Consider the following 20,449-nt stretch of genomic DNA (forward strand, 5'->3'; position numbering starts at 1 on the left):
TTGTTGTACAGTACTTTAAAGTTGAGCAAGCATGGATTTTTTTTGGAGTTCTGCGAACCGACCGGGAACTACGAACCGACCGGGATTTACGTTAAGTGCAAGTTCCTCAGCAAGGGCATTCACAACTACGACGAACTATTGAACGATCATCCTGGCTCATAGCTTGCTAAAATGTCCTCATTCCTTCTCAACCGCGAAGAATGATGGAGCCTTCAGGAATCGAGGAGACTTGGCGCCATATCGCGACAATGAAACCCGGCCGATCCCAGCAAGGGTCTCTTGGACAAACTGATGGGATTTTCGCGTCATCTCTATTCATCATTCATTGAGAAAGGCTGGTCACCATTATTATTGACTAGTCATACCCAACATTTGCAGTCGTTGGAGCAAGCAGCTGAGGCAGCTGACCTATGTGCGAGGTACAACCTGGCTGGAGAAGTGGCCTCTTCTTTTTGCCATCGCAGATGCTCGCTTAGCTCTCGGGAGATGAGGCGGAGGATGCTTGAATAACCAGATGATATACTCGAGGCGTTCGTGGGGAATCTTTGTCGCCGAAACAGTTGACAGCGGCTGGCGGTTTCACCTAGAGTATACTTCGCCAAAGGGCTTGTCGACAGCTTTCCCTCCGGTAACATGGCCCTGCAACCCCTTACTTGGCCCTTTCAATAGTACCCAGTCATTGTGCGATTAGATTCAACCTTATGTGAAGCTCATTGCGAACGACAATGGCGCGAGAGGTGTAGGCCGTCGATCCATCTGTTCAAAAGCGTCTTAACCCAATTCAGGCCATATTTGCGAGGGCGCTCAGGAACTGGCAATCTCAGATTTGTAATGGTTCCACAAGGTAATTTGCCTCTTAGTAGTCATATTACACAGAACTGGTAGCTTCGCCTGAGTGAATAGAACGATTGTTGTCAGACACTGTCACTGTCAATCGTCAACATGAGGGCCTGGGCATACGCCGTAATAGTAGAAAGACGAGTGCCCCACTGATAGCGATAGTAGTGGAGGAGATCAGTTTGCATGGAGTGCAAACACCCTACGACAACACCTCCGGAGTGCAAGCCCACCTTGAACAGTTATCTAACAGCCTCACAGATGACCACGCGAAATTTGAACGTTGCCAACCTAATAGACTCACTCACACATACCTAAATACTCCATCCACTCACACGACTTCTCTTCTCGCTTGCAAACAAATTACCCCAAACCAACCAAGCTCCAAACACAACCCACTACCAAATGGACCAAGTCCACCACAGGGCCCTAGAAGCCCTCCAACCCTTCATCGCCCTCGCAGACTCCAGCGCCGCCCAATCTCCGCGCTACACCGCAAACATAATCACAAACTGCACCGCCAGCCCCCAAACCTACGTCTTCGCCGAGCTCCTCTCCCAACCCTCCATCCAAGCGCTCCGGTCCCCCGATACCCCCTCCGAGCTCCAGAATCACCTCACCCTCCTCGAGATCTTCGCCTGGGGCACATGGCAAGACTACAAGAACACGCCGGGCCTCCCAGCCCTGAACGAGCTCCAGGCTCGCAAACTCAGACTTCTCACGCTGCTTTCACTCGCGAGTTCAGTGAAGCTTCTTAGTTACGATGTGCTTATGAGGGAATTGGAGCTGGGTGCGGCCTCGAAGCTGGAATCGCTTGTCACGGCTGCTATTTATGCTTCGCTCATCACGGCGAGATTGTCGCCTGCTACGGACCCGCCCACGGTAAACGTCACGGCTGTGGCGCCGCTGCGGGACGTGAAGCCCGCTGACTTGCCGAATATGATATCTACACTTACAGCATGGGAAACGCGCTGCGGATCCGTAATCTCGGATATCGAGGCTGAGATTGCCAAGATCAGAGCTAATTCCGCGCTGCGCCGGGCGAAGGAGCATGCGAGGGCTGTGGTTCTCGATAAGACGACTGAGAAGTACAGCGCTGATAACAGTGATGGCGGCCCTGGCTCAAATAGCGGTCCAGGCGGAGGGTCGAAAAGGGGAGGTTGGAGGGCTAGAGACATTGGGGCGGCGATCCGGGGGAAGGACTTCTTTGGAGGTGGGAGTAATAAGCGGGAGTTTGACGATGGGTTCTTTGATGAGGGGTCGAATGACTATGATGCTCATGGCTCGGGTATGGACATTGATGAGGGAGCTGGGGTTAAATCTGGTGCTGGCGGATCGAGGCAGTCAAAACGCTTCTTAGGGAAGAAATCATAGCTTCTTGAGACCCAGGGAACAATACCCAGGTGTCTCGTGGACCCGGGATCTGTATGCAGAGCATCAGACCGCAATATTACCAGCATTACAGTACTCTCAAATGCTAGCCAATTAAATACCAACGATATATCCGCAACACCAAGGCTTCGGCAAAAGTCATCTAACGTACAAGTCCAGCAGCGAAGGGGTATTATAGAAAGAAAGAAAAATAAAAGTAAAAGAAGCAAAAGCCAAAAGAACAAAGGAGATAGCGTGGACTAAATGGCAAAGGCATGGCAATTGATGCTGTCGCTGGATAGATCAATAGAAATCGGTGTCAGAATGTAAAGAGATCCAGAAAGATCAACATGCCGCTTTCAAGACCCTGGGGGCGTCGCGAGCACATTCCAAGGCGAGAAGTAAATCGTATTACCATAAAGTGGATATTAATCGATTAGATCAAAGCATTGTACCAGGAACCAAGATGAACAAGATGCTCAGCGCAGCGGCAACAAGAGCCGCAATTAGAACCGTGGCGACGGCTCGCTTGACGAGTAGTTTTCGGACATAGGGCTCGCGAACTGGGGACCAGTTCATGAAGGTGTACTCGCTGTACCCCGCGAATGCCATGACCGGGTCGATCTTATACTGGTAAGAGACAATGAAATATGATGCGATAACGAATGGTAGAATAACCTGCATCAAATTAGTAAGTGGAAAGACTCTTGTTTGTAGAATGTTACATACCCAGCAGCGAATGTGCCTAGGCTTGTCGCGTAAAACCACGTAGAATGCACCCCAGAAACCCCCGCCGAAGCTAATCAAGGCGAAGGCCAGACGAGCGACGATCGACAAGGGAACAAGGTTACCAAGGGCTTTCGCCTGCAAAAACCCTGGGAAAGCATCTCGCTCCATTGCTTGAAAAACGTAGTCCTTTGCCGGATCGAACACCTCTGGGTCGTCTCTGCCATCATCTTCCACAAGATTGATAATGCCAGACACCATTTCTTCAGGGAGTACGATTTCTCGTTCCGCGCCTGGAAGGAGATATGTGTACAGAATCTTTTCTGCACTGGCGCGAATATCACCGCGTGCGACGGTGTGGCCGGGCGAATTCGACTCCTTGGGCGTGAAGCTTGGTCGTCCCTGCTCATTCGACATTGTACGAGACGCAGCATTGTGTGAGTCAAAGCTACCCTGCGGGGAGTGTCTGGATGAATGGCCATCTGTGCGGAGAAAAGCCGATAGTCGTTGGTCGGACTCCCTATCGTCGAGATCGCGAAGGCCGTGACGAAGCCCGGATGGGCCAGCTTCCACAAGCGGAATATCATTCACACTCTCGAAATTTTCCAACGGCGTTGATGACCCTTTACTCTCAGCTTTCTCGAGGTCGGGTGTTGCTACCAGGACAGACCGTCGTAGTTCTCGAACATAATGTCGGCATAATGACATGTGTTGCGATACATCGAGCCTAATTCAAGTTCGCATTAGTCTTCGATGGCACATACTATTAGATTTTCAGATAGCGTCCTGAGCGTACCAGAAGTCCAGATAGTCGACAGAGTGTTGCTGGTCGCGCATATAGATGTAGAATGAGAAGAGGTCAACCGGAGCAAGAGTGCGACGACTGAGAACCTCGAAGAGCGTAGGGAGGCGATTCCGCTGCTCCAACTCAATCATACCAGGTGTCGCCATTGTGATATCGACCGTAAAGAAAGAATGTTTGGTTTATCGTGAGGTTGCGTGGTTCAAGTCCGGAGTTGAAACAAGGAGGGGCTGAATAGGGGAAACGAGTATGGTCTGGACCGCGAGTAAACAATGGTGTATACGGTCTGTCGAGTGTGTCTTGGAGTTCAATTGAAGTAAGCAACGCTCAACAACGGTCAAATTTTAACGAATGACGATGCGAATCACGCGAGAATAATGGTCATATAGACTGCGAAAGCGAGAGGCAGAGGGGAATTCCCCTTAGAATAGAAGGAAGTCGAGGGCGGGAAAACACAGCCACCGGACTGCAGAAAGGTCACGAAGAGCAAGCACAAGCCATGCAGAGGGATATGGCGTCGAGAAGGTTGCAGCAGGAAGAAAGAGAGCCAAGCCAGCCGGCAATATGAAGTCGTTCGTTCTGCACAGAGCGAGGGCCTGCTTGAAGACTTGCGTGTTTCTTCCGCCGCGCTGAAACGGCCCGCCTCAATATTGATCCGAAATGAATGGTTCCACCACCAGCCAACGAAAGGCCGAACGAAGGACCCTCTAGGCACCTAATTTTGTCGTCTGAAACAAACTTCACGAGTCAAAGTTACCTTTGCCGTGGTCAATTGGCAAAGAAATGGTGAGTACCTGAAGGCTGGGAGTGCAGCATGGCCAGCGGTTGGGCTTTCCCCTGGATTCTGGAAATCGATCTACATCCAGCCGAAAGCTTCCAGGTTCCGTTGACTTGCCCTGCGCCTGTGGTTGGATAACCCATACGTCACAAATCCACGAATGGAGTCAATTGAGTTCATCACCCCTGTACAGTTTGGGGTAAAAGCAAAAGCAAACATATAAAAATCTAACAATCAAAGTGTACTCCATAAATGCCATATGCTAACCCGGGTATTGGTTTGTGTACAATAGTCGAGACCTCAATAACGCTGCATAACACCGCCCAAAAACCCTGCCCAACGCCTCTGCTTCAAAACTCGAAATAAAACATCAGTGCCCGTCGGCAAGGTGCTAAGTAAAGTGTCAGTAAACATCGACTCCAGTGCCGACTTGGAGGCGCGAAGTCTACTCACCGACCACTCCGGAATATTCCGGATTTGCTGCCACATGAACTTCTCCAGCTTGTTCGCACTCTTGGCGTAAGGTGTACTCTCGTTGTTGTACCGTCGGCAATTGTCGAACATCAAAATAGCGTCTTTGATGAAGTCTTGCGGCGTTGGATACATGTCCTTTTCATGTTTTTCTTCCATTGTGGACAGGTCCATCGGCTCCTTGATGACTTCATAGTAGTCGAGGACCTCGTCCCGATTGACCGGCTGAGTGAATGGCCAGGCTGCGCTGTGGTTCTGCATATCATTGAGAAGATGTAGAAGTTGATTGTAATTCGGCCCGTGACGTGGTTGACGAGCGAGTTCATCCATATCGGGCGACCACCCTGACTCTTTGATAGCTGGAATACTCAACGGGTCGATCTTAGTCACTCCGTTCTTCCATTCCTTGGGCGGCGCATGGATGATATGAGACCTGCTGAAGGCGCGAATCTTTGCGTGGACGGCTTCCTTCTGTTTCAGCAGCATGCGGCCCATTTCAAGATATCGTATCTTCGGAAGCATTGTGCACTGCATGATAGTTCCTCCTTCGTAATCCTTGATATAACCCATCCATATTGATCTATCCAACTGAATCTCTTTCGTAAATCCTTGCTTCTTGAAGTACCCGATCGCATAGTTATCAGCATATGTCAAGAAGTGCATGATGTCCGATGTTGCTTTGACATAGTCCTAGAACCATCTCATTAGCCTCTCTACCGTCACAAGAACTCACGTTCCAAACACCTACCTTCAAGTGCGACATCAGATGCGCGCCATATCCCTTTACTTGTTGATCAGAAGATATGGCACAGAACACTATTTCCGCAAACCTCCGACTGTTGAATGGTCGATACGTGATACCTCTGTATAAACATTAGCCAAAGCAGCTCAAGCAGGTTTCACGAAGTTCGCATACCCAACAACTTCTAGCGGATGTTTGACGATAGCGATTGATAAGTGTGAGCGGTCGTAGACTAATCGTGCAATATAATCCTTCGGCATTTTCGGCAGTTGCTTCTGAAAGATGCATTTCAACCCGGTGAGGACGACGAAGCTATCGCGGGAACCATCGTTGTTGACCACTCGGAATTCGATTTCGCCCCGACGTTCTTCTAGCACTGCTGGCTGTTTTTGGTATTAGACCTGCTCTTGTTGCGATCATTTTCCGTCGCTCACCTTCTCGGGGAAAGGCACTATTCGCATTGCGGGCTTCTCCAAAGGGTCATCTTCGGTCTATTCAAAGGCACGCTTATTAGCTCCAGGGCATAACTTGGATCTTATATAATATAGGAACCAGCTCACCTTTGGTTCTCTCTCCGGAGAGTTCGTGCGAGCTTTCTTATGCGAATCCGGAGAAAGAGCCTCCTCGGAGGCCTTCCGCTTTGTGATCGGGGCTAAGCGCATCAGTAAAGAGCTCCTGCAGCAAGTCTCTGTGTATAGAAGGGCCTGCAACTCACTGTCAATCATTTTGAGCAGTTGATCGAAGATTGGGCTGCACTGCGTGTTATCGAGCTGTCGCGCATTGGCACCGTTCGTCGCCGTGATGTTGGCCAATGATGACTGATCCGGGGAGGGGGAGCCGGGGCCACAATGATCCGCTCCTGGTCGGGCCAGATCGACTTTACGTGGAGCTTCGGAGCTTCAGGTGTCTGTTGTTGTCGTGCCTGTCGTTTTCCAAGCCATTCATTCACTGTTCTAGCTGCAATTCGCAGTTACCTTTGATCTCTCTTCTGCAATTCCGCTGGTTCGAATTGCTGTTATAGTACCCATGTCTCTTAACCAGGTCTGGGAGGCAGCTTCTGCAAGCCCTTATACTCCTCTTATCGCGAAGGACAGCCAATTCACCGTTGGTTTTGCGCTCCTATTCCTCGGTGAGGTCACGAAGCCAATTGTTGGGGCCATTTATCGCTAATATGCTGGTAGCTTTCATTTTCACTACTCTCTTTGGATTGAGTTCGTTTCTCCCATCCCACTGATATCAAGTACTCGCTATTCTAACGACCAATTGCACAGACCGATCCTTTGCGAGCATTATTTCCCTTGGTGTCCCTGCATCTCTCGCCTTTGGGTAAAACTCCGTCCTACCCTATCACTCGACAACCGCTAACATTTTGTCCGTTAGCTTCGGCGCTGTGTACATGATCTGTGCCGTTGGAGTTTACGTTTAAGCGACCCATTTTCTCCTACGTTCTTCGATGTATGGTTCTGTGAAGGCTTAAAGAAAGCAAGGCTGTATCACTAGAAGCACCAAAATCTCGTCCGAGCCTTCTTTGCAATAAATACCCGGTGTTTGTTCCCTACTGCTATATACTTTCCATCTCCAACACCATGCCGGAAGCCGGGCCTATATTCAACGCTGTTTCTAGCAACGCGCACCAAATATTCACCTTACTTCAATGCATCAGCTTTGCGAAAAATGTTACTGTCCAGATAACTCCGGACGGCATTCGCTTCTCTGTGGAAGAGGCACGCGTAGTCCAAGGACTAGCGTTTCTGGACAAAGCTCTCTTTACCACCTATACGTTTAACTCGCCCACAACCAACACTACAGAAGATGACCCGATGGAGGATGCAGAAACGGACGGCTCGAACTGGCCCTACTTCGTTGTTTCGCTCTCGGCACTATTGGAAACACTCAAGATCTTCGGTGTCGGCGATTCATCAACCGCAGGCGCAAGCAGGGCAGCCAGCGTCCAACCTCCGACAACATCTGCATCCAGCGCATTTACGGCACCCGCATTACTTCTCAACCGCTCATGTACATTCCAATACTACGGCTACGGCTCCCCCCTCAGCATAACCCTGGCGGAGACTGGCGTCAAAACCGTCTGCGAACTAACAACATACGAACCCGAGGAAGGCGAACTCGACATCCCCTTCCAGCGCGACGGTATCGTCCTGAAGATAATCATGCGTTCCGCCTGGCTCTCCAACGCAATCACTGAACTTGGCGCGACAAACCCTCGCATCCTCAGAATCTCCGCCTCCGCAAAGCAAGAACCATTCTTCACACTCTCCGGCACAGGAGGGCCCTTCAGCGAATCAACAGTCGAATTCTCAATTGAGCAGCAGGGTCAAAATAACGATGGCTCCGAATCAGATACCCACCGCAAGGTCCTAACGAACGACGGGACATCCCGCTCTCGAGCTACGAGAGCCAAACTCGCTCCCACCGTCACAGAGACATTCCTCGTCAGTCCACCTTCATCAATGGGTTCTCGATTGCGTCAAGATTTCCGCTTCGGCTATATCCAGAAGGCGTCCCGTGCTATGGCTGCCGCGAATAAAGTGAGTATCCGCGGTGACCGGCAGGGCGTTCTAAGCCTGCAGTTCATGATCGAGTTTGATACAAATGGATCCCTTTCTACGAGTAACGCGGCGCGCGGGGGTAGAGATGCACCTGGGTCAACTGTGAGCTTTGTGGACTTCCGCTTTGTGCCGCTCCTTGATGAGGATGAGCTTGGGGGTGTGGAGGTTCGTGATAATATGGACTAGCATGGGATCGTCGATGCATATATAATTACAGTATAGACTTTATGAAAACACTGCAATGTACAAAGCATTCCACGCCTGAGACATTCCGTCCAGGTCGTTCCTTTCGCAGGCTCCCTCACTGGGGGATAAAAAAAGCAGGGGCGTCCCAGTCGTAGCTTCCCTAACTGCAGCCCGGCAACGAGCCGGTCGTTCTTTCCTTGGCTTCACTCGAGATGGATCGCTCCTTCCTCCAATGAATTAACTAGATGCATATGGAAGGCAGGTACGACTAGGGACCAGTTGCCATAAACCTAGTAGGTATGAGCCTTCCGGGCGATGAGGGAAACATTAGGAAATTGCCTTTCCCATCCTTAACGCCTGAAACCTTCTTTACAAGCTTAAAAATTCATCTCGACTAATATATATGATATATCTGCTGGATTGCAAGCTCCTGCCATGCTTTTGACGCGAAGATGAGCGAATTGGGATGATCAATTGATAGAACGAGTGATCGAAAGCTGGCGAGCCATCACATAACCTAGTCGACGAGCATTAGCTATGAGATTCTTTACAGTATGTGAGAGTCTTACCTCTGCAATAGACTGCCGTTCTATAATCGACTTCTGCCTCTCATTACGCGATACACGGTAGTAATAATCGCTGAAGTCACCACATTGCATGTGGCGCAGGAATTCCTCGTCGTGGGTAATGACAATAAGTTGGAAGTTGGCCTGCTGCTGACGGGCACGAATGATGTCGTGAAGGGACTCGGCCAGGGATCGAATGTTGTCCCTGTCAAGGTTTGTCGTGGGCTCATCGAGGGCGATGAGCCCGCAGTTGACTCCGAAACATTCAGCTAGGGCTAGGCGGATGATGATACTAGCGAGGACCTTCTGGCCAGCACTGCAGCGACCACGCATGTCCATTTCTGCGCCCTGCTTGACCATACAGACGCGGTAGTTATAGGATCGATTGCCCTTGGCGTTTTCATTGTCGGAGCGAATGAGGATTGTGTCGACATCTGTGCCGCGGTATGTCTTCTGCCAGAGCTCGCCGACGATGGCGTTGATTTCCTCCATCTTCAATCCATGGTACTTCATGATGGCTTTATCGAGAGCGCTGCCGTATCGGGCCAAGTCATCAACGGCGGCCTTGGTTGTTTCGACCTTGATGTGTGCCTCCTTGTACATGTAGGCTGCATCTTTGTAGTCCGTATTCCAGTCCGATAAAAGCTGCATCAATTGGTCGTCCTTGGACTTCATCTCCCCCATTTTGCTGGACTGCTTTGCAGACAGTGCATTGTGCTCGCGAGACCGGCGCTCTGACTCTTCCTTGAAACGACTCCTGTCGACTTCTGCGTTCTGAGCCTCGAGTTCTTCAATCTCGCTTGTGACCTTATCGAGGGCTCGCGTTGATTGCCGATATGTCAGATTATCAGCATACTGCCGCTTTGTGTTCTCGCTATCTTTGAGCTGCGCGGAAATCTTGTTGATCGTCCTAGTTATACCAGCCTGTTCGGTCTCAAGCTGGTTGATTTCTTCCTCGATGGTTTGAAGCTCGCGTTTGCTTCGGTCAAGCTGGTTGGGACCTCCTCGCTCATTGTACGCGTCGATTTCCTCGTTGGCGAGCTCTAGCTGGTGTATGCTATCGGATAACTGAGAAGTTGTCTGCTGTAGCTCCCTCTCGCGTGCCTCAGCCCGTTGACTGATATCATCATACTTGGCTTGATATTTTAGCAGTTCTGGGGTCAAGTCTCCGATATCCTTATCCGCCTTTGCAATAGCCTCGCGTTGCTGATTATTAAGGCTTTTATACTCATTTATGCGAGTGACGAGGTCGGTCTTCTTCTCGAGCTGGAACTTGACATTGTCAAGGCTGCTTTGCACATCTCTGAGCTGCAGTTCCAGCTGGTTGAGTTCCGCACGAGCTTGTTCCTTCTCACTCGTAAGCTTCGCGAGACTCTTCTTGAGCGCCCTCGACTTCTCGCCAATGCTTGCTATTTCATCTTGAATGTCTTCAAGGATCCGCGGCGTCCCAGCATTCTGTTGTTTTGAAGAAAGTTCTTTGATCTGAGTGGTGATGGTCTTGATCTCACTATCATACCTGACGATAGTGCTGACAGTTTTGGAAAGGGCTTCAACGTCTCGTTTCTTCTCTGTCGCCTCACTGACGACTTTATCACGGTCCTCCAGCTGGCTCAAAAGCTCATCTCGCTGTAAAACGTATTTGTCCTCTTCCTTCTTGAGCTCTGGTATTTCTGTCTCTTTGAGGCGAGACCATGTGTCGTAAGCAGTGCTGGCAGCACGGGCGACAGCGAGGTCGTCTTCGAATTGTTTGATTTCCTCCTCCTCTGCTTGGCGCTCTGTTTTCTTCACTAGCGCTTCGAGCTTTTTCCAGAAAGTCTGAAGCTCAGTCTCAGTCCTGAAAGGCCGAGTACACAATCGACAAACTTTCTGTTCTTTCGCTGTTTGTAGACATTGAGACATATACCCTCCAACACCAGCATACTGATCGATATCTTTCCTCGCCAAGTCTAGTTGAGCTTGCCGCTGTTTGACGATCTCGGGATATTCTTCGGGCTCATCATCGATAGCTTCACGAATTTCTTCTATGCATTCCTTCAGCTCTTTCTGCCGTTGGTCGAGAAGTTTTTTTATGTTATTCATCTTGTATTCAACTTGTTCCAGCTCTCGATTGACTCCATCCCTTGCGCGTTCAGCGCTCGACACCGCTTTGGATTCATCTTCGAGCGTTGTTTGAAAGTCTTGCTCGAGTGATTGGAGCTTCCAGTTCGTGTCCACAAGCTTTGAGAGGCGCTCCCCATGCGCACCCTTCATCGTCTCCAGGCTGCGTTCGCGATCTTTCTGTTCTTTCTTCAGATGATCTAACCGGGCCAAATCTCCAGCTTTCTTGGTTGCTTCGATAAGCTCTGCATTGAGGCGGGAGCTTCCGTCTTCGAGCTCGCGAATTTGCGAGTTTAAATCCTGGATCTCATTATCTCGGGAAGTAGATCGTTCACGTTCCTTAGCCTGGTCAAGGCGGGACTGAATGTCCTCAACGTTCGACTCAAGCGCAGCCTGGGCCCCCTCATCCACGCTAATGCCATTCAATTTCGCCTGATAACTCGCTGCTTCCTTGTCATTGGCAGCTATTTGGCGCTTGGCAGCATTCTTGCTCTCTTGCAGCACGGATTTGCGCTCATTGATCTTATTCAACAATGTTTGCGCTTCACGCAATTCGCTCTGTGCTTCCCTCTTTGCTCGGTCCAAGGCCTGGTTTTGTTCTCTCAGGATTTTGCGTATCCTGACCATGAATTCGTCCACGTCTGACTGTTTTACAATGCTGTCAAATCCACGAATGTTATGGTTTTTTGCAAGCTCTTTGGACATGCGTTGACGTCTCTCAAGTTGACGCTCAAAGTTGGCCTTGTCATTCTCGTATTTTCCGTACTCAGCTTGTTTGAGTCCCAACTTGTGCCGTGTTTCTTCGATCTGTTCCCTGATTTCCATGTACTTTTCTTTCTGAGACTCCTCTTGCTGTTGATACTGAAACTGCTTTGTCTCAAATTGTTCCAAGTTGGATTCAAGCCACTCATCAGGTTCGTCCAGCTCCACGAGATGCCGCTTTAGGTTGTCGATTGTGGCTTGAACACTTCTGGCTTCAATTCGTTTACCCTCCAGGGCGCCGAGAACTTGAGCGTAACTTTCCGACTCTTTCCAAGCCTTGTCGGCAAGTTCAGCAACACGGCGCATTTCCTCTGTGAGCTGGTGGGTCTCAGTTCGCAGGGCTTCGATCTCATCCTGAAGCATGTGAGACCGCTTCTCAGCCTTATCGGCTTTCTCTTTATCTTCCTTGGCATGCTGCTCCATGATCTTGTACTTGCCAAGCTCTTCGTTTTGCTTCTTTCGCAGAGCCTTAATGTTGTCAATAGCCTTCGTGTACTTGATCGCTTCGAAAATCTCGTCGAACTTTTTCTTCAAGACAGACGGCTCACTCATGGGCCATAAGCTCTCATCCTGATGGCAGAAGATGACCGAATCAAGGATGGCCTTGGACACTCCCAAATATTGAGGCATGATCTGGTCCAGCTCTGCTACCCGAGACGAAATAGCGGTTCTCTCACCCTCTTTTATCATCAAAAGTTGACCTTCGAGTGTTTTCTGTTGCCGTGTGGTTTTCTTCACGGTAAGCTGTAGACTCCTTGTCGCTACCATTTTCGCACCCGATGTGCCTTTGAACGACAGCTTCACTTGGGCTAGAACCTCCTTTTCTCCACACAGCTTTTCATCCTCTTAGCCAAAATTTTACCACAACAGAGGGCCATTAACATACCTTCGGGTCGTGGATGAAGGCGCCGCCCTTACTGTTGGGTGGGAGGTCACCGGTGGTGGCATATTTGAGACATTCGATGATCGTCTAGCAGTCTTGGTTAGCCTAGCTTCCATTTAGCCGAAATTCCACTCTCTGTACCGTTTTCCCCGATCCATTGTAACCGACTATTAGAGTGAGCGGCGTGTGAAATTGAATTGTCTCGCTGCGGGTGTTGTCGAATGAGCGAACACTAATGATTTCCAGAGGTTTAGTGGCGATCCAGAACATTTTAAGAGTCAACTAGCTACTTACCCTAGAACGGACAACTTGTCTATCTTGGCTGAGTGAGGTCAGTACGCGGCGGAGCAGTTGAAGCTCTGCAACTTACACCTATTCAATGTCAGTATTGGGCCTTGTTATTTCATTAAACACACTCCAAGGGGCCTCACATCTTGTGATAATGGATTCTATCACCCTCTAGAAATTGCGATAGATGACCGGAGCAATGCTGTGCATCCTCTCGCTTTTCAGGTTGACTGGGCTTGGTGGTGCTGCCTGCGCGTCTGCCTCACAAATCGACGCGGGGAGAAGGCGCGAAGTCACGTGAAGTCATCACGGACTAATTTCAGCTGAAGATTAGCTCAATTAAAGCCCTTTGGCTTGTCAGTTCTTTTCAGAGTTCGCTCTAATCACTATTTGGCTTCAAATAAAGCCCAACGCCTTTCTTTTTTTTTTTTTTTTTTTTTTTCGGGAAGTTATCGGTATCTTGCACCTTTCTCTCCTACAAAATTTGAGATAGTGGACCAACCAACAGCTCTGACTACTACCCAGATGACGCACCTGCAGAGTACACAGCATCGGCATATTTCTTCAGTCATAGCGACAGGCAGGCCAGGTACATGCATTTAAGCAGCAGCTACCACCTGAAATCAATTGTCCCATCGGACATCGAGGAGCACCCATTCTCAGCCGTGATAATCCGACACTAGCCCCAGAATTACGCCTTACTTTGTGAAACAACAGTGGCTGCAGATGGTCTAGTCTACGTCTCTAGCTGGTTTGACGGAGCATGCGTGTCGTACTCGTATGTGGTAGTCATAAGCGAATGGATCGTCAAAAAGACAAGGTCAAGCCAGATATGACTTCATCTGCGGTGCATGAGGCCTCCGTCCATGACCCTCGAGCGTCGCAGTTCCTGCGACAGAAAGCCGCCATGGAGCTTGAAACAGTTTCGCACTACATATGCCATCTGAAGTGCATCTCTTCTCAGTGGAAAGAAAGTGTCGACCATTATTGACCGCTAGTATTCTGCTTCAACGCCGAACTTACTATTAGTCAGCGCCTGCTTGGTCATTACCTATATCTTTTCTATTTCCTATTCTAGTTAGTTAGCTTACCCCTATTTTGACTGTATTTAGTGCAGTATCGTAGCTAGATTGAATGGAGCAGACCTTCATATTCTTCGGGTGGTGTACCAAATATTACGTACGTGGCGAAGTTCGACAGAAAGCTCCAGCAAGATAAAAGGCACATTGAAGCTGTAGAGCGCCCTGCAAACGTGGAGTGGACACTTCCAGGTAGTGGGCGGGGCCAATGGCAGACAACAGAAATGATCCACAGATGGTGCGCCGCATGGGTCCGTTCACCCCCGCGATAAATGGAAGCTGCAATCGACAGCTCAGGTTCGCTCTTCGCTGTGCAAGGTGCCTCCTGTAGCCAGTGTGAGGCTTGCTCCTTACCGTCTGCCTTCTTCTTTCCTCCTTCTATCCACCCCATTGCCGACGGTACCTAGCCATTTGCTGTACCGTGGCGACAATGGATTTTACTCCCCTCCAGCTATCGCAGACTCATCCATATGGGCTCGACGCAGACCTAGCATCCGCATCATATGAAACACCCATTGGGGTACCACAGCTTCCACGCTCCTTAAATTCAGGCTTCAGCCTACAGCCTTCCAGCCTGAACCAGTCAACATTTAATCCTCAACGAGAACAACCACCGTGGCCGCAGCGTGTGCTCAACGAAGTGCGAGATCTTGTGCTTCTTCTCAGTCCGGACGGCATCGTCAATTACGTCTCTCCATCATGCAAATCGATCACCGGCTTCGAGCCTACGCAGCTTCAACAGGACAATCTCTCTCGATTCATCCACGATGACGACAAAACTGTCTTCAAGCGCGAATTGAGCGACTGCATCGCCACCGCGTCGCCTCTTCGATGCCATTTTCGCATATATCAAATCGATAATTCTACCTGTCTAATGGAAGCGCATGGTCACCCCCATATATCCACGCTGAATAATGATGCCACTAAAACGTTTTGCAACGGCGTTTTCTTGGTCTGCCGCCCGTATCACACCCAGAGTACCCAGCTTCTCGACTCGTTCTTAGAGCACAAACTCGAAAACATCCGCCTAAAGGAACGAATCGCACAATTGAAAAAGGAAGAGGAGACTGATCTCAACGCCGCTGCGCAGCAAACAAGGTTATCTCAAGTCCCATCGACGGTCGCACACCGACCAATAGCCCAATCCAACAAGACCCTTGCGACCACTCAGCTCGGTCAACCTGCCTTTGCCCCTTCTCAAGAGAATCCCGTCATCTCCGGTGAGGAAAACGAATCCTCAGATACACTTGGCAATGTGGACGAAGCAGAGCTAGACCAAATGAGAGCTGTGTTAAATGAGGAACCCACATCTCACCTCAGCGGTATCGAGCTGATGACAGGACTCTTCTTGACGGAGGGCGAAAGATCCCAGGGGATCAGCACTGGTATACCCGAGGGTCATTTATATAACTCCACCACGTCAAATACGCCATTAGAGCCGCAGGTTCTGTCAGAGAGCGAACCGCGCAAGAGGTTAAAGGGCGAATATCAATGTGCAGACTGTGGAACTTCAGATTCTCCCGAGTGGCGAAAAGGACCTGATGGCCCCAAGACCCTGTGCAATGCTTGCGGATGTAAGTACCCCCCTTTCGTGCTTTTCAAGTCATCTGGCTAACGTCATCGTTCCTTAAGTACGCTGGGCCAAAAGCCAGAAAAAACGTCAAGACTCATAACACTGGCCATCCACTTTACGACCTACAATTGACGAATATAAATTGCACTCTACGAGATCGAAACTTTCATGCGATCTTTACGTCCTGCACCCGAGTCATCGACTCGGCAACGAATAATGCTCATCTACCCAATATACCCATGATATGATTTTGCGAGCCTAAAAGGAGTCTGTCTATCGATCGGGCTTTATCTTTTTGGAGTTTGAGATTGAGATACTGATTATGATTCACCTTTTGCTCATGAATTACGTCCTGGGGAGTTTTGCGAAACTGGGTTGTTTTGTATAATAGACTTGATTGGGTTCTTGCATTAGGGCCTTTCACTAATCAAGTTTGACACTGGCTTCGTCCAGTAATTCATTATCGGTCGTATTGCATTGATAAAATTATTTGCGGAGCGATAGCGAAGCAATATTAAATGAAAACCCGGGTAAGATTCGACATAAGGACTTTCAAAAATGCCAAGTCTGCCAGCCTAGCACGCTGATTGGCTGAAAAAGTTACCATAACGTGACCTTGGGACTATAGTTATCACTTTAGGATACTTTGGCCTTTGGCTTTCAAAAGGGTGGTTTGGGGGGGAACGTCCCCCAATCGCCCACTAAAAAAGTAGCTGCTATCGCTAGCAAAATACTTAAGGAACGAAGAAACGCAGCATACCCGGGTATTTTAAAGAGAATACTCGAGGTGGCTCCGGCACCTAGTACTTTGCTGAGATGGTATAAACATTTAGGACGGTATATGTCCAAGAAAAAAAGCCAAATACTCCTAAGGTATAATCAACGCCACAAGTCTCAGTCGTTACAACTCCCTACACATGTCACTTGATTAGGTTCCAATTTGCGAATACTCATCAACATAGATGTTCGTCCCCTCTGCAAGCCTGATAACAACACAGTCCCTATTTCTTCGCCTTTTTGGGTGGCGGCGGGAAATATATCTGCTGCTGGGGCTGCTGAGTCGACACACTCGTCTGGACCTCCTGCTTGGCATCTTGACCTTGAGGAGCCGGCGCAGTGTAGTGCTCGCGGAGCGGAAGATCCGTCGAGGTGGAGTTGGGGTTGGAATTATTGGAATCAAGGCGGTTGAAGGCTAGACTGCGGGGAGTTACAACGGGCATCGGTGAGCGGGGGTACGTTGCTGTGCCCGGTGTCATTGGGATCGCACTGGGCGTCATGGGAATCATGGTTGGCGATTTCAGAATCATGTCCTCGTATGCCTTCATTGTTTCCTTTTCTTCGCGCTGTTCGTCGCGCTCGGCCTTTTCTTCCTTCGTTATGAAGCAGTTCTGGATGGAGATGCCTAGTTCGACGGTATAGAGCACGCTGATCGGAGTAAGGGGTTAGAACAGGCTGTGCAAAGAGAAGAGGGAGCTTTGTGGGATGGCTTACATGATGAGAATGGTGAATGCAAACAGTGCCTTTGCCTGCTGGCAGTACGTGACATTGCCGGACTCATGCGCAACATTGCAGTTCTTGGTGATGTACCATGGTGCTCCAGATTGGGGATGGTCGGGGTCCGTTGTATCGGGACCAGCTTGCCATGCGGCAGAGACACAGTAGACAATTATCAATCCGACTTGAACAATGGCGTGGCCGATAGGGAACAGGAGCCGGAGCATGTGAAGTGGGACCTTGGTGATGAAGATGAAGACACTCAGAATGGAGATGACCAAGTTCCAGTTTGTAGTACTATCAGGTTGTCAATCAGGTTACTATTCCTTTGCAGATAGGTGTGCGGGGAGTATGCTTACAAGGAGTCCCAAACTTTTGGCACCGAGTATGCTCGATAGTTGGCAGCAGCATAAACCTCGGTGTCAGGAGAGCTGTTGAAGCCATTCTCGTAGCCGTCTTGCCATAGCTTTGTCCGGTACCGGTCGTGTGCAGCGATACCAGTAAATGTGAGAATGGGAATTATAAAAACCAGCTCCAGGGCGACCAAGATGTAGACCAGGTTGTGGTTGCGATACTTCTTTGGGATATACATGGTGATCGAAATTTTGGTCTGGCAGACCAGGTCACCAAAGTGCGTCCAACGTAAAACTTGAGTACTGGAAGGATGAACCGAATCCTAAGTGACTGAGGCCAGACCGGCTGGCTGTACGTTCAATGCACTTGCATCGGAAGCCTATCGGTCGGATTATGCAGGATCACGAGAAGATGAAACGGATACCAAGAGAAAAGGTCGAGGAATCAACCCGGGGAAGCGCCCATGTTTATGGAGGCAGAGCGGCCCTAAGGCCTGAGTCTGCCATCGAGTCCCGGCATCAGGAGAGGGGCAGCATTGGCGCTTCAATAGCAAGCAAGAACGCTGACAGGCATGCCTTGAGACGTTGCCCACGCATACATCTGGCCAATGTTGGTTGTCGAGCAAGCGCCAACGTCGAGGCAAGGCCAGGCTAGACCACCAATAAGGCGGCAGAAGCAGAATATCGGCGCTGGCCCGTCACACGCTAAAGTAGCCCGTGTGATGGAGAAGGCGATCTGCAGGCTCAATGGACAGCTTCTTGGCGTGAGCGCCTGGCCGGCGATTCGGGGGGCCTCATTCGAGCTCAATTTGCTGGCGTCTGATGGTGTGTGGGATGTGCCGTTCGCATGCAGGCGCATAAAGACGAGAACAAGCAATGTCGGCGATCTTGAACAATCTTGTCACGACTCCAAAAGTGGTCCTGTCAATATTTGTAGGTCTGTGAACTCCATCATGGTTGGACGGGAAGGCGCGAACAGTTGGGACCCGCTTGTGATTGTGGCTCTCAATCACATCGTCCTCGTTAAGAGTCTAGAACAGAAAAGTGGTGTTGAGTCGGTATAGCTTCAACAACAAGACAAAGTGCAAGTCATGTGCCATTAGGTAATCATACTGTTCCACGTCACTTCGTCACATCCTTCGTTTCACCTCGTTCAAGATCGAGTTGAAGGTATCTTTCGAGTATCTCTGTCCGTCTCATTAGCATCAATTGCTTCTGGATGCAGATATCAAGACTGTGTTCTCGGTTCGGACTCCCTCATCGCCCTTGTCCCCCAACAGCTACTCTACGTCTATTCCGAGTATATCCGTGGACACCAATCGGCCGCCAGATGAGTTCTCCAACGGCGAGGAAGCTCTCGGTGCCGCATACAGTGCGCACAGCCGCAGAACCCCGGCAGAACAGACTGTTCACAGTCCGGCTGTCACACATTGAGCAAGCCAACCCTACAGTACGGGTCTTGCAGCTCGCTATACCTCCAAGTGTACAAGACCCAGAATCACCAGATCAACCTGATGGGTCTGGAGATCTCGATGTATGTAACCATATCTAATCCTCGTATACGGTGCAATCGCATTAACACCCGTTACAGACTGCTCAATCATTACAGCCGCTCACATTCTTCCCGGGGCAATGGTTGGACGTCCATATACCCTCCGTTCCCAGGGCTGGGGGTTTCAGCATCACATCAACGCCTGCAGACGCCCAGGTGCTTCCGTCCTTAGAGCCCTTGGATGAGCTCGTCCCAGCGGACGAAACGGTGGTTGCGCCCTCTGCCCCCCGAGAGCCTTACATAGAGCTGGCGGTTCAGCACGCTCCCTCGAATCCTGCCAGCGCATGGCTCTGGCGGCCCGTGGAGGAGATTCTAGGAAAGGAACTGAGTATCCGCGTCGGCGGCAGCTTTGTATGGCCCCCGGCGGGCGTGAAGCTTGAGGGCCTTCGGAATGTCGTTTTCGTTGTTGGTGGTGTTGGGATAAAGTGAGTCTCCGTCTACAGAACTCTATCTAGACCAGGTTTAGGACTGAGAATTAATCAGCCCTATCATTTCGATGCTCTCCCACCTAAACAACAATGACGAGACTACCGGCCTCTATCACCCGTCGCTCAACGTCCACATCCTCTACTCAACCAAACTCCCAGACGCAAATTCACCAGAGTCAGCACTTGACCAGATCCTCTTCCTCCGTCGTCTGCGCGAGATTCTCCGCGCCCAGTCACAGTTCCATCGCTTGCGCATCAATCTTGACCTGTTTCTCACTAACCTGCATGACCAATCTCCACTTCTCCAGCAACCCCCGGGTGATCTAACGACCTATCCGCGCCGCATTAATAAGGATGATCTCAGCCAAGCGGTGACAGGGACTGAGAAAAAGTATGCGCCCAGCGAGACGGTCTGTTATGTCTGCGGTCCGCCTCAATTGACTGATGAGGTCGTCGAAGACGTGACGAAACTTCTGGACGGACAAAACGGCAAAGTCTTCTTTGAGAAGTGGTGGTAGCTCTAATGGACTGCCATTTATGTTTTCGCAGGTCAACGTCAGAGACCTTCTCTAAGCTACTGCTACTGCGAGACAGAGCCCATGAGTTCAGACATCATCTACCAAGACGTCGACAACGCAACCCCACAAAGTTGACTTTCCTAAAGCGGAGTATGAGAATGGCTGACAACGCGAGCTGGAGGGCTCAATTTGTAAATACGAGGCCCAAGATAAAAGTGCCAAATCTTGGTTCAAGTCAAATTGATACAGCCCCTCTTCAAGCTTGCAGCATGTGGTTTCAAGAGGCCCGACTGGCCACCGGATTCGTTTACACCTTGCCCTAGGATCTCGGCTCTAGACGTTACGCCGTCGTCTACGAAAACCGGACTTTCTACAA

The 20,449-nt window shown here is 50.0% G+C and overlaps 8 protein-coding genes across 8 annotated transcripts; 5 read left to right on the top strand and 3 right to left on the bottom strand.

Moving 5' to 3' along the window:
• The first annotated feature begins 1,081 nt into the window (after nucleotides 1–1,081).
• Nucleotides 1,082–2,430, top strand: BDV14DRAFT_122621 (COP9 signalosome subunit 7). The gene has a single exon (XM_073765924.1). It carries the CDS (start codon nucleotides 1,243–1,245, stop codon nucleotides 2,209–2,211), a length of 969 nt encoding a protein of 322 aa, XP_073624441.1. The 5' UTR covers nucleotides 1,082–1,242; the 3' UTR covers nucleotides 2,212–2,430.
• Nucleotides 2,431–4,168, bottom strand: rgsB (putative RGS domain protein (Rax1)). The gene is made up of 3 exons (XM_073765925.1): nucleotides 3,731–4,168; nucleotides 2,938–3,661; nucleotides 2,431–2,886 (listed from the first exon to the last, which is right to left on the bottom strand). Exons 1-3 carry the CDS (start codon nucleotides 3,883–3,885, stop codon nucleotides 2,650–2,652), a joined length of 1,116 nt encoding a protein of 371 aa, XP_073624442.1. The 5' UTR covers nucleotides 3,886–4,168; the 3' UTR covers nucleotides 2,431–2,649.
• Nucleotides 4,169–4,700: 532 nt separating this feature from the next.
• On the bottom strand, nucleotides 4,701–6,504 carry gcnE (histone acetyltransferase GCN5). Its single transcript, XM_073769875.1, has 7 exons — nucleotides 6,443–6,504; nucleotides 6,288–6,379; nucleotides 6,162–6,218; nucleotides 5,902–6,110; nucleotides 5,734–5,848; nucleotides 4,968–5,675; nucleotides 4,701–4,905 (listed from the first exon to the last, which is right to left on the bottom strand). The coding sequence occupies exons 1-7, from the start codon at nucleotides 6,450–6,452 to the stop codon at nucleotides 4,885–4,887; spliced, it is 1,212 nt and encodes a 403-aa protein (XP_073624443.1). The 5' UTR covers nucleotides 6,453–6,504; the 3' UTR covers nucleotides 4,701–4,884.
• Nucleotides 6,505–6,636: 132 nt separating this feature from the next.
• On the top strand, nucleotides 6,637–7,233 carry BDV14DRAFT_122641 (OST5 family protein). Its single transcript, XM_073765926.1, has 4 exons — nucleotides 6,637–6,856; nucleotides 6,909–6,938; nucleotides 6,999–7,053; nucleotides 7,108–7,233. Exons 1-4 carry the CDS (start codon nucleotides 6,754–6,756, stop codon nucleotides 7,151–7,153), a joined length of 234 nt encoding a protein of 77 aa, XP_073624444.1. The 5' UTR covers nucleotides 6,637–6,753; the 3' UTR covers nucleotides 7,154–7,233.
• BDV14DRAFT_180211 (Rad1/Rec1/Rad17 family repair protein) lies at nucleotides 6,643–8,524 on the top strand. The gene is made up of 4 exons (XM_073769876.1): nucleotides 6,643–6,856; nucleotides 6,909–6,938; nucleotides 6,999–7,053; nucleotides 7,108–8,524. Exon 4 carries the CDS (start codon nucleotides 7,314–7,316, stop codon nucleotides 8,478–8,480), a length of 1,167 nt encoding a protein of 388 aa, XP_073624445.1. The 5' UTR covers nucleotides 6,643–6,856; nucleotides 6,909–6,938; nucleotides 6,999–7,053; nucleotides 7,108–7,313; the 3' UTR covers nucleotides 8,481–8,524.
• Nucleotides 8,525–14,506: 5,982 nt separating this feature from the next.
• On the top strand, nucleotides 14,507–16,279 carry BDV14DRAFT_122686 (GATA transcription factor LreB). Its single transcript, XM_073765927.1, has 2 exons — nucleotides 14,507–15,729; nucleotides 15,788–16,279. Exons 1-2 carry the CDS (start codon nucleotides 14,586–14,588, stop codon nucleotides 15,826–15,828), a joined length of 1,185 nt encoding a protein of 394 aa, XP_073624446.1. The 5' UTR covers nucleotides 14,507–14,585; the 3' UTR covers nucleotides 15,829–16,279.
• A 73-nt stretch (nucleotides 16,280–16,352) lies between these two features.
• Nucleotides 16,353–18,160, bottom strand: BDV14DRAFT_122691 (uncharacterized protein). Its single transcript, XM_073765928.1, has 3 exons — nucleotides 17,582–18,160; nucleotides 17,220–17,519; nucleotides 16,353–17,153 (listed from the first exon to the last, which is right to left on the bottom strand). Exons 1-3 carry the CDS (start codon nucleotides 17,812–17,814, stop codon nucleotides 16,730–16,732), a joined length of 957 nt encoding a protein of 318 aa, XP_073624447.1. The 5' UTR covers nucleotides 17,815–18,160; the 3' UTR covers nucleotides 16,353–16,729.
• Nucleotides 18,161–18,322: 162 nt separating this feature from the next.
• On the top strand, nucleotides 18,323–20,073 carry BDV14DRAFT_192197 (FAD-dependent oxidoreductase; the record flags this gene model as incomplete). Its single annotated transcript, XM_073771603.1, has 4 exons — nucleotides 18,323–18,339; nucleotides 18,926–19,109; nucleotides 19,185–19,552; nucleotides 19,611–20,073. 4 exons carry the CDS (start codon nucleotides 18,323–18,325, stop codon nucleotides 20,071–20,073), a joined length of 1,032 nt encoding a protein of 343 aa, XP_073624448.1.
• Nucleotides 20,074–20,449: the final 376 nt, after the last annotated feature.

Source organism: Aspergillus stella-maris, assembly GCF_047715825.1.
Source record: "Aspergillus stella-maris strain CBS 113639 unplaced genomic scaffold BDV14scaffold_63, whole genome shotgun sequence".
Lineage (NCBI taxonomy): Eukaryota > Fungi > Ascomycota > Eurotiomycetes > Eurotiales > Aspergillaceae > Aspergillus > Aspergillus stella-maris.

Bases quoted from the DNA above. Each gene is read 5' to 3' on its own strand.
- rgsB (XM_073765925.1), bottom strand. From the start codon at position 3,885: ATGGCGACACCTGGTATGATTGAGTTGGAGCAGCGGAATCGCCTCCCT. The intron at 3,662-3,730 runs GTACGCTCAGGA...AACTTGAATTAG, and splicing joins GTCGACTATCTGGACTTCTG to GCTCGATGTATCGCAACACA. The intron at 2,887-2,937 runs GTATGTAACATT...AATTTGATGCAG, and splicing joins CTAGGCACATTCGCTGCTGG to GTTATTCTACCATTCGTTAT.
- BDV14DRAFT_122686 (XM_073765927.1), top strand. From the start codon at position 14,586: ATGGATTTTACTCCCCTCCAGCTATCGCAGACTCATCCATATGGGCTC. The intron at 15,730-15,787 runs GTAAGTACCCCC...TCGTTCCTTAAG, and splicing joins CCTGTGCAATGCTTGCGGAT to TACGCTGGGCCAAAAGCCAG.
- BDV14DRAFT_122641 (XM_073765926.1), top strand. From the start codon at position 6,754: ATGTCTCTTAACCAGGTCTGGGAGGCAGCTTCTGCAAGCCCTTATACT. The intron at 6,939-6,998 runs GTTCGTTTCTCC...CCAATTGCACAG, and splicing joins CACTACTCTCTTTGGATTGA to ACCGATCCTTTGCGAGCATT. The intron at 7,054-7,107 runs GTAAAACTCCGT...TTTGTCCGTTAG, and splicing joins CCTGCATCTCTCGCCTTTGG to CTTCGGCGCTGTGTACATGA.
- BDV14DRAFT_122691 (XM_073765928.1), bottom strand. From the start codon at position 17,814: ATGTATATCCCAAAGAAGTATCGCAACCACAACCTGGTCTACATCTTG. The intron at 17,520-17,581 runs GTAAGCATACTC...ACAACCTGATAG, and splicing joins CCAAAAGTTTGGGACTCCTT to TACTACAAACTGGAACTTGG. The intron at 17,154-17,219 runs GTAAGCCATCCC...TACTCCGATCAG, and splicing joins GCATTCACCATTCTCATCAT to CGTGCTCTATACCGTCGAAC.
- gcnE (XM_073769875.1), bottom strand. The intron at 6,111-6,161 runs GTGAGCGACGGA...TACCAAAAACAG, and splicing joins TAGTGCCTTTCCCCGAGAAG to CCAGCAGTGCTAGAAGAACG. The intron at 5,849-5,901 runs GTATGCGAACTT...ATGTTTATACAG, and splicing joins CATCCGCTAGAAGTTGTTGG to AGGTATCACGTATCGACCAT.
- BDV14DRAFT_180211 (XM_073769876.1), top strand. From the start codon at position 7,314: ATGCCGGAAGCCGGGCCTATATTCAACGCTGTTTCTAGCAACGCGCAC.
- BDV14DRAFT_122621 (XM_073765924.1), top strand. From the start codon at position 1,243: ATGGACCAAGTCCACCACAGGGCCCTAGAAGCCCTCCAACCCTTCATC.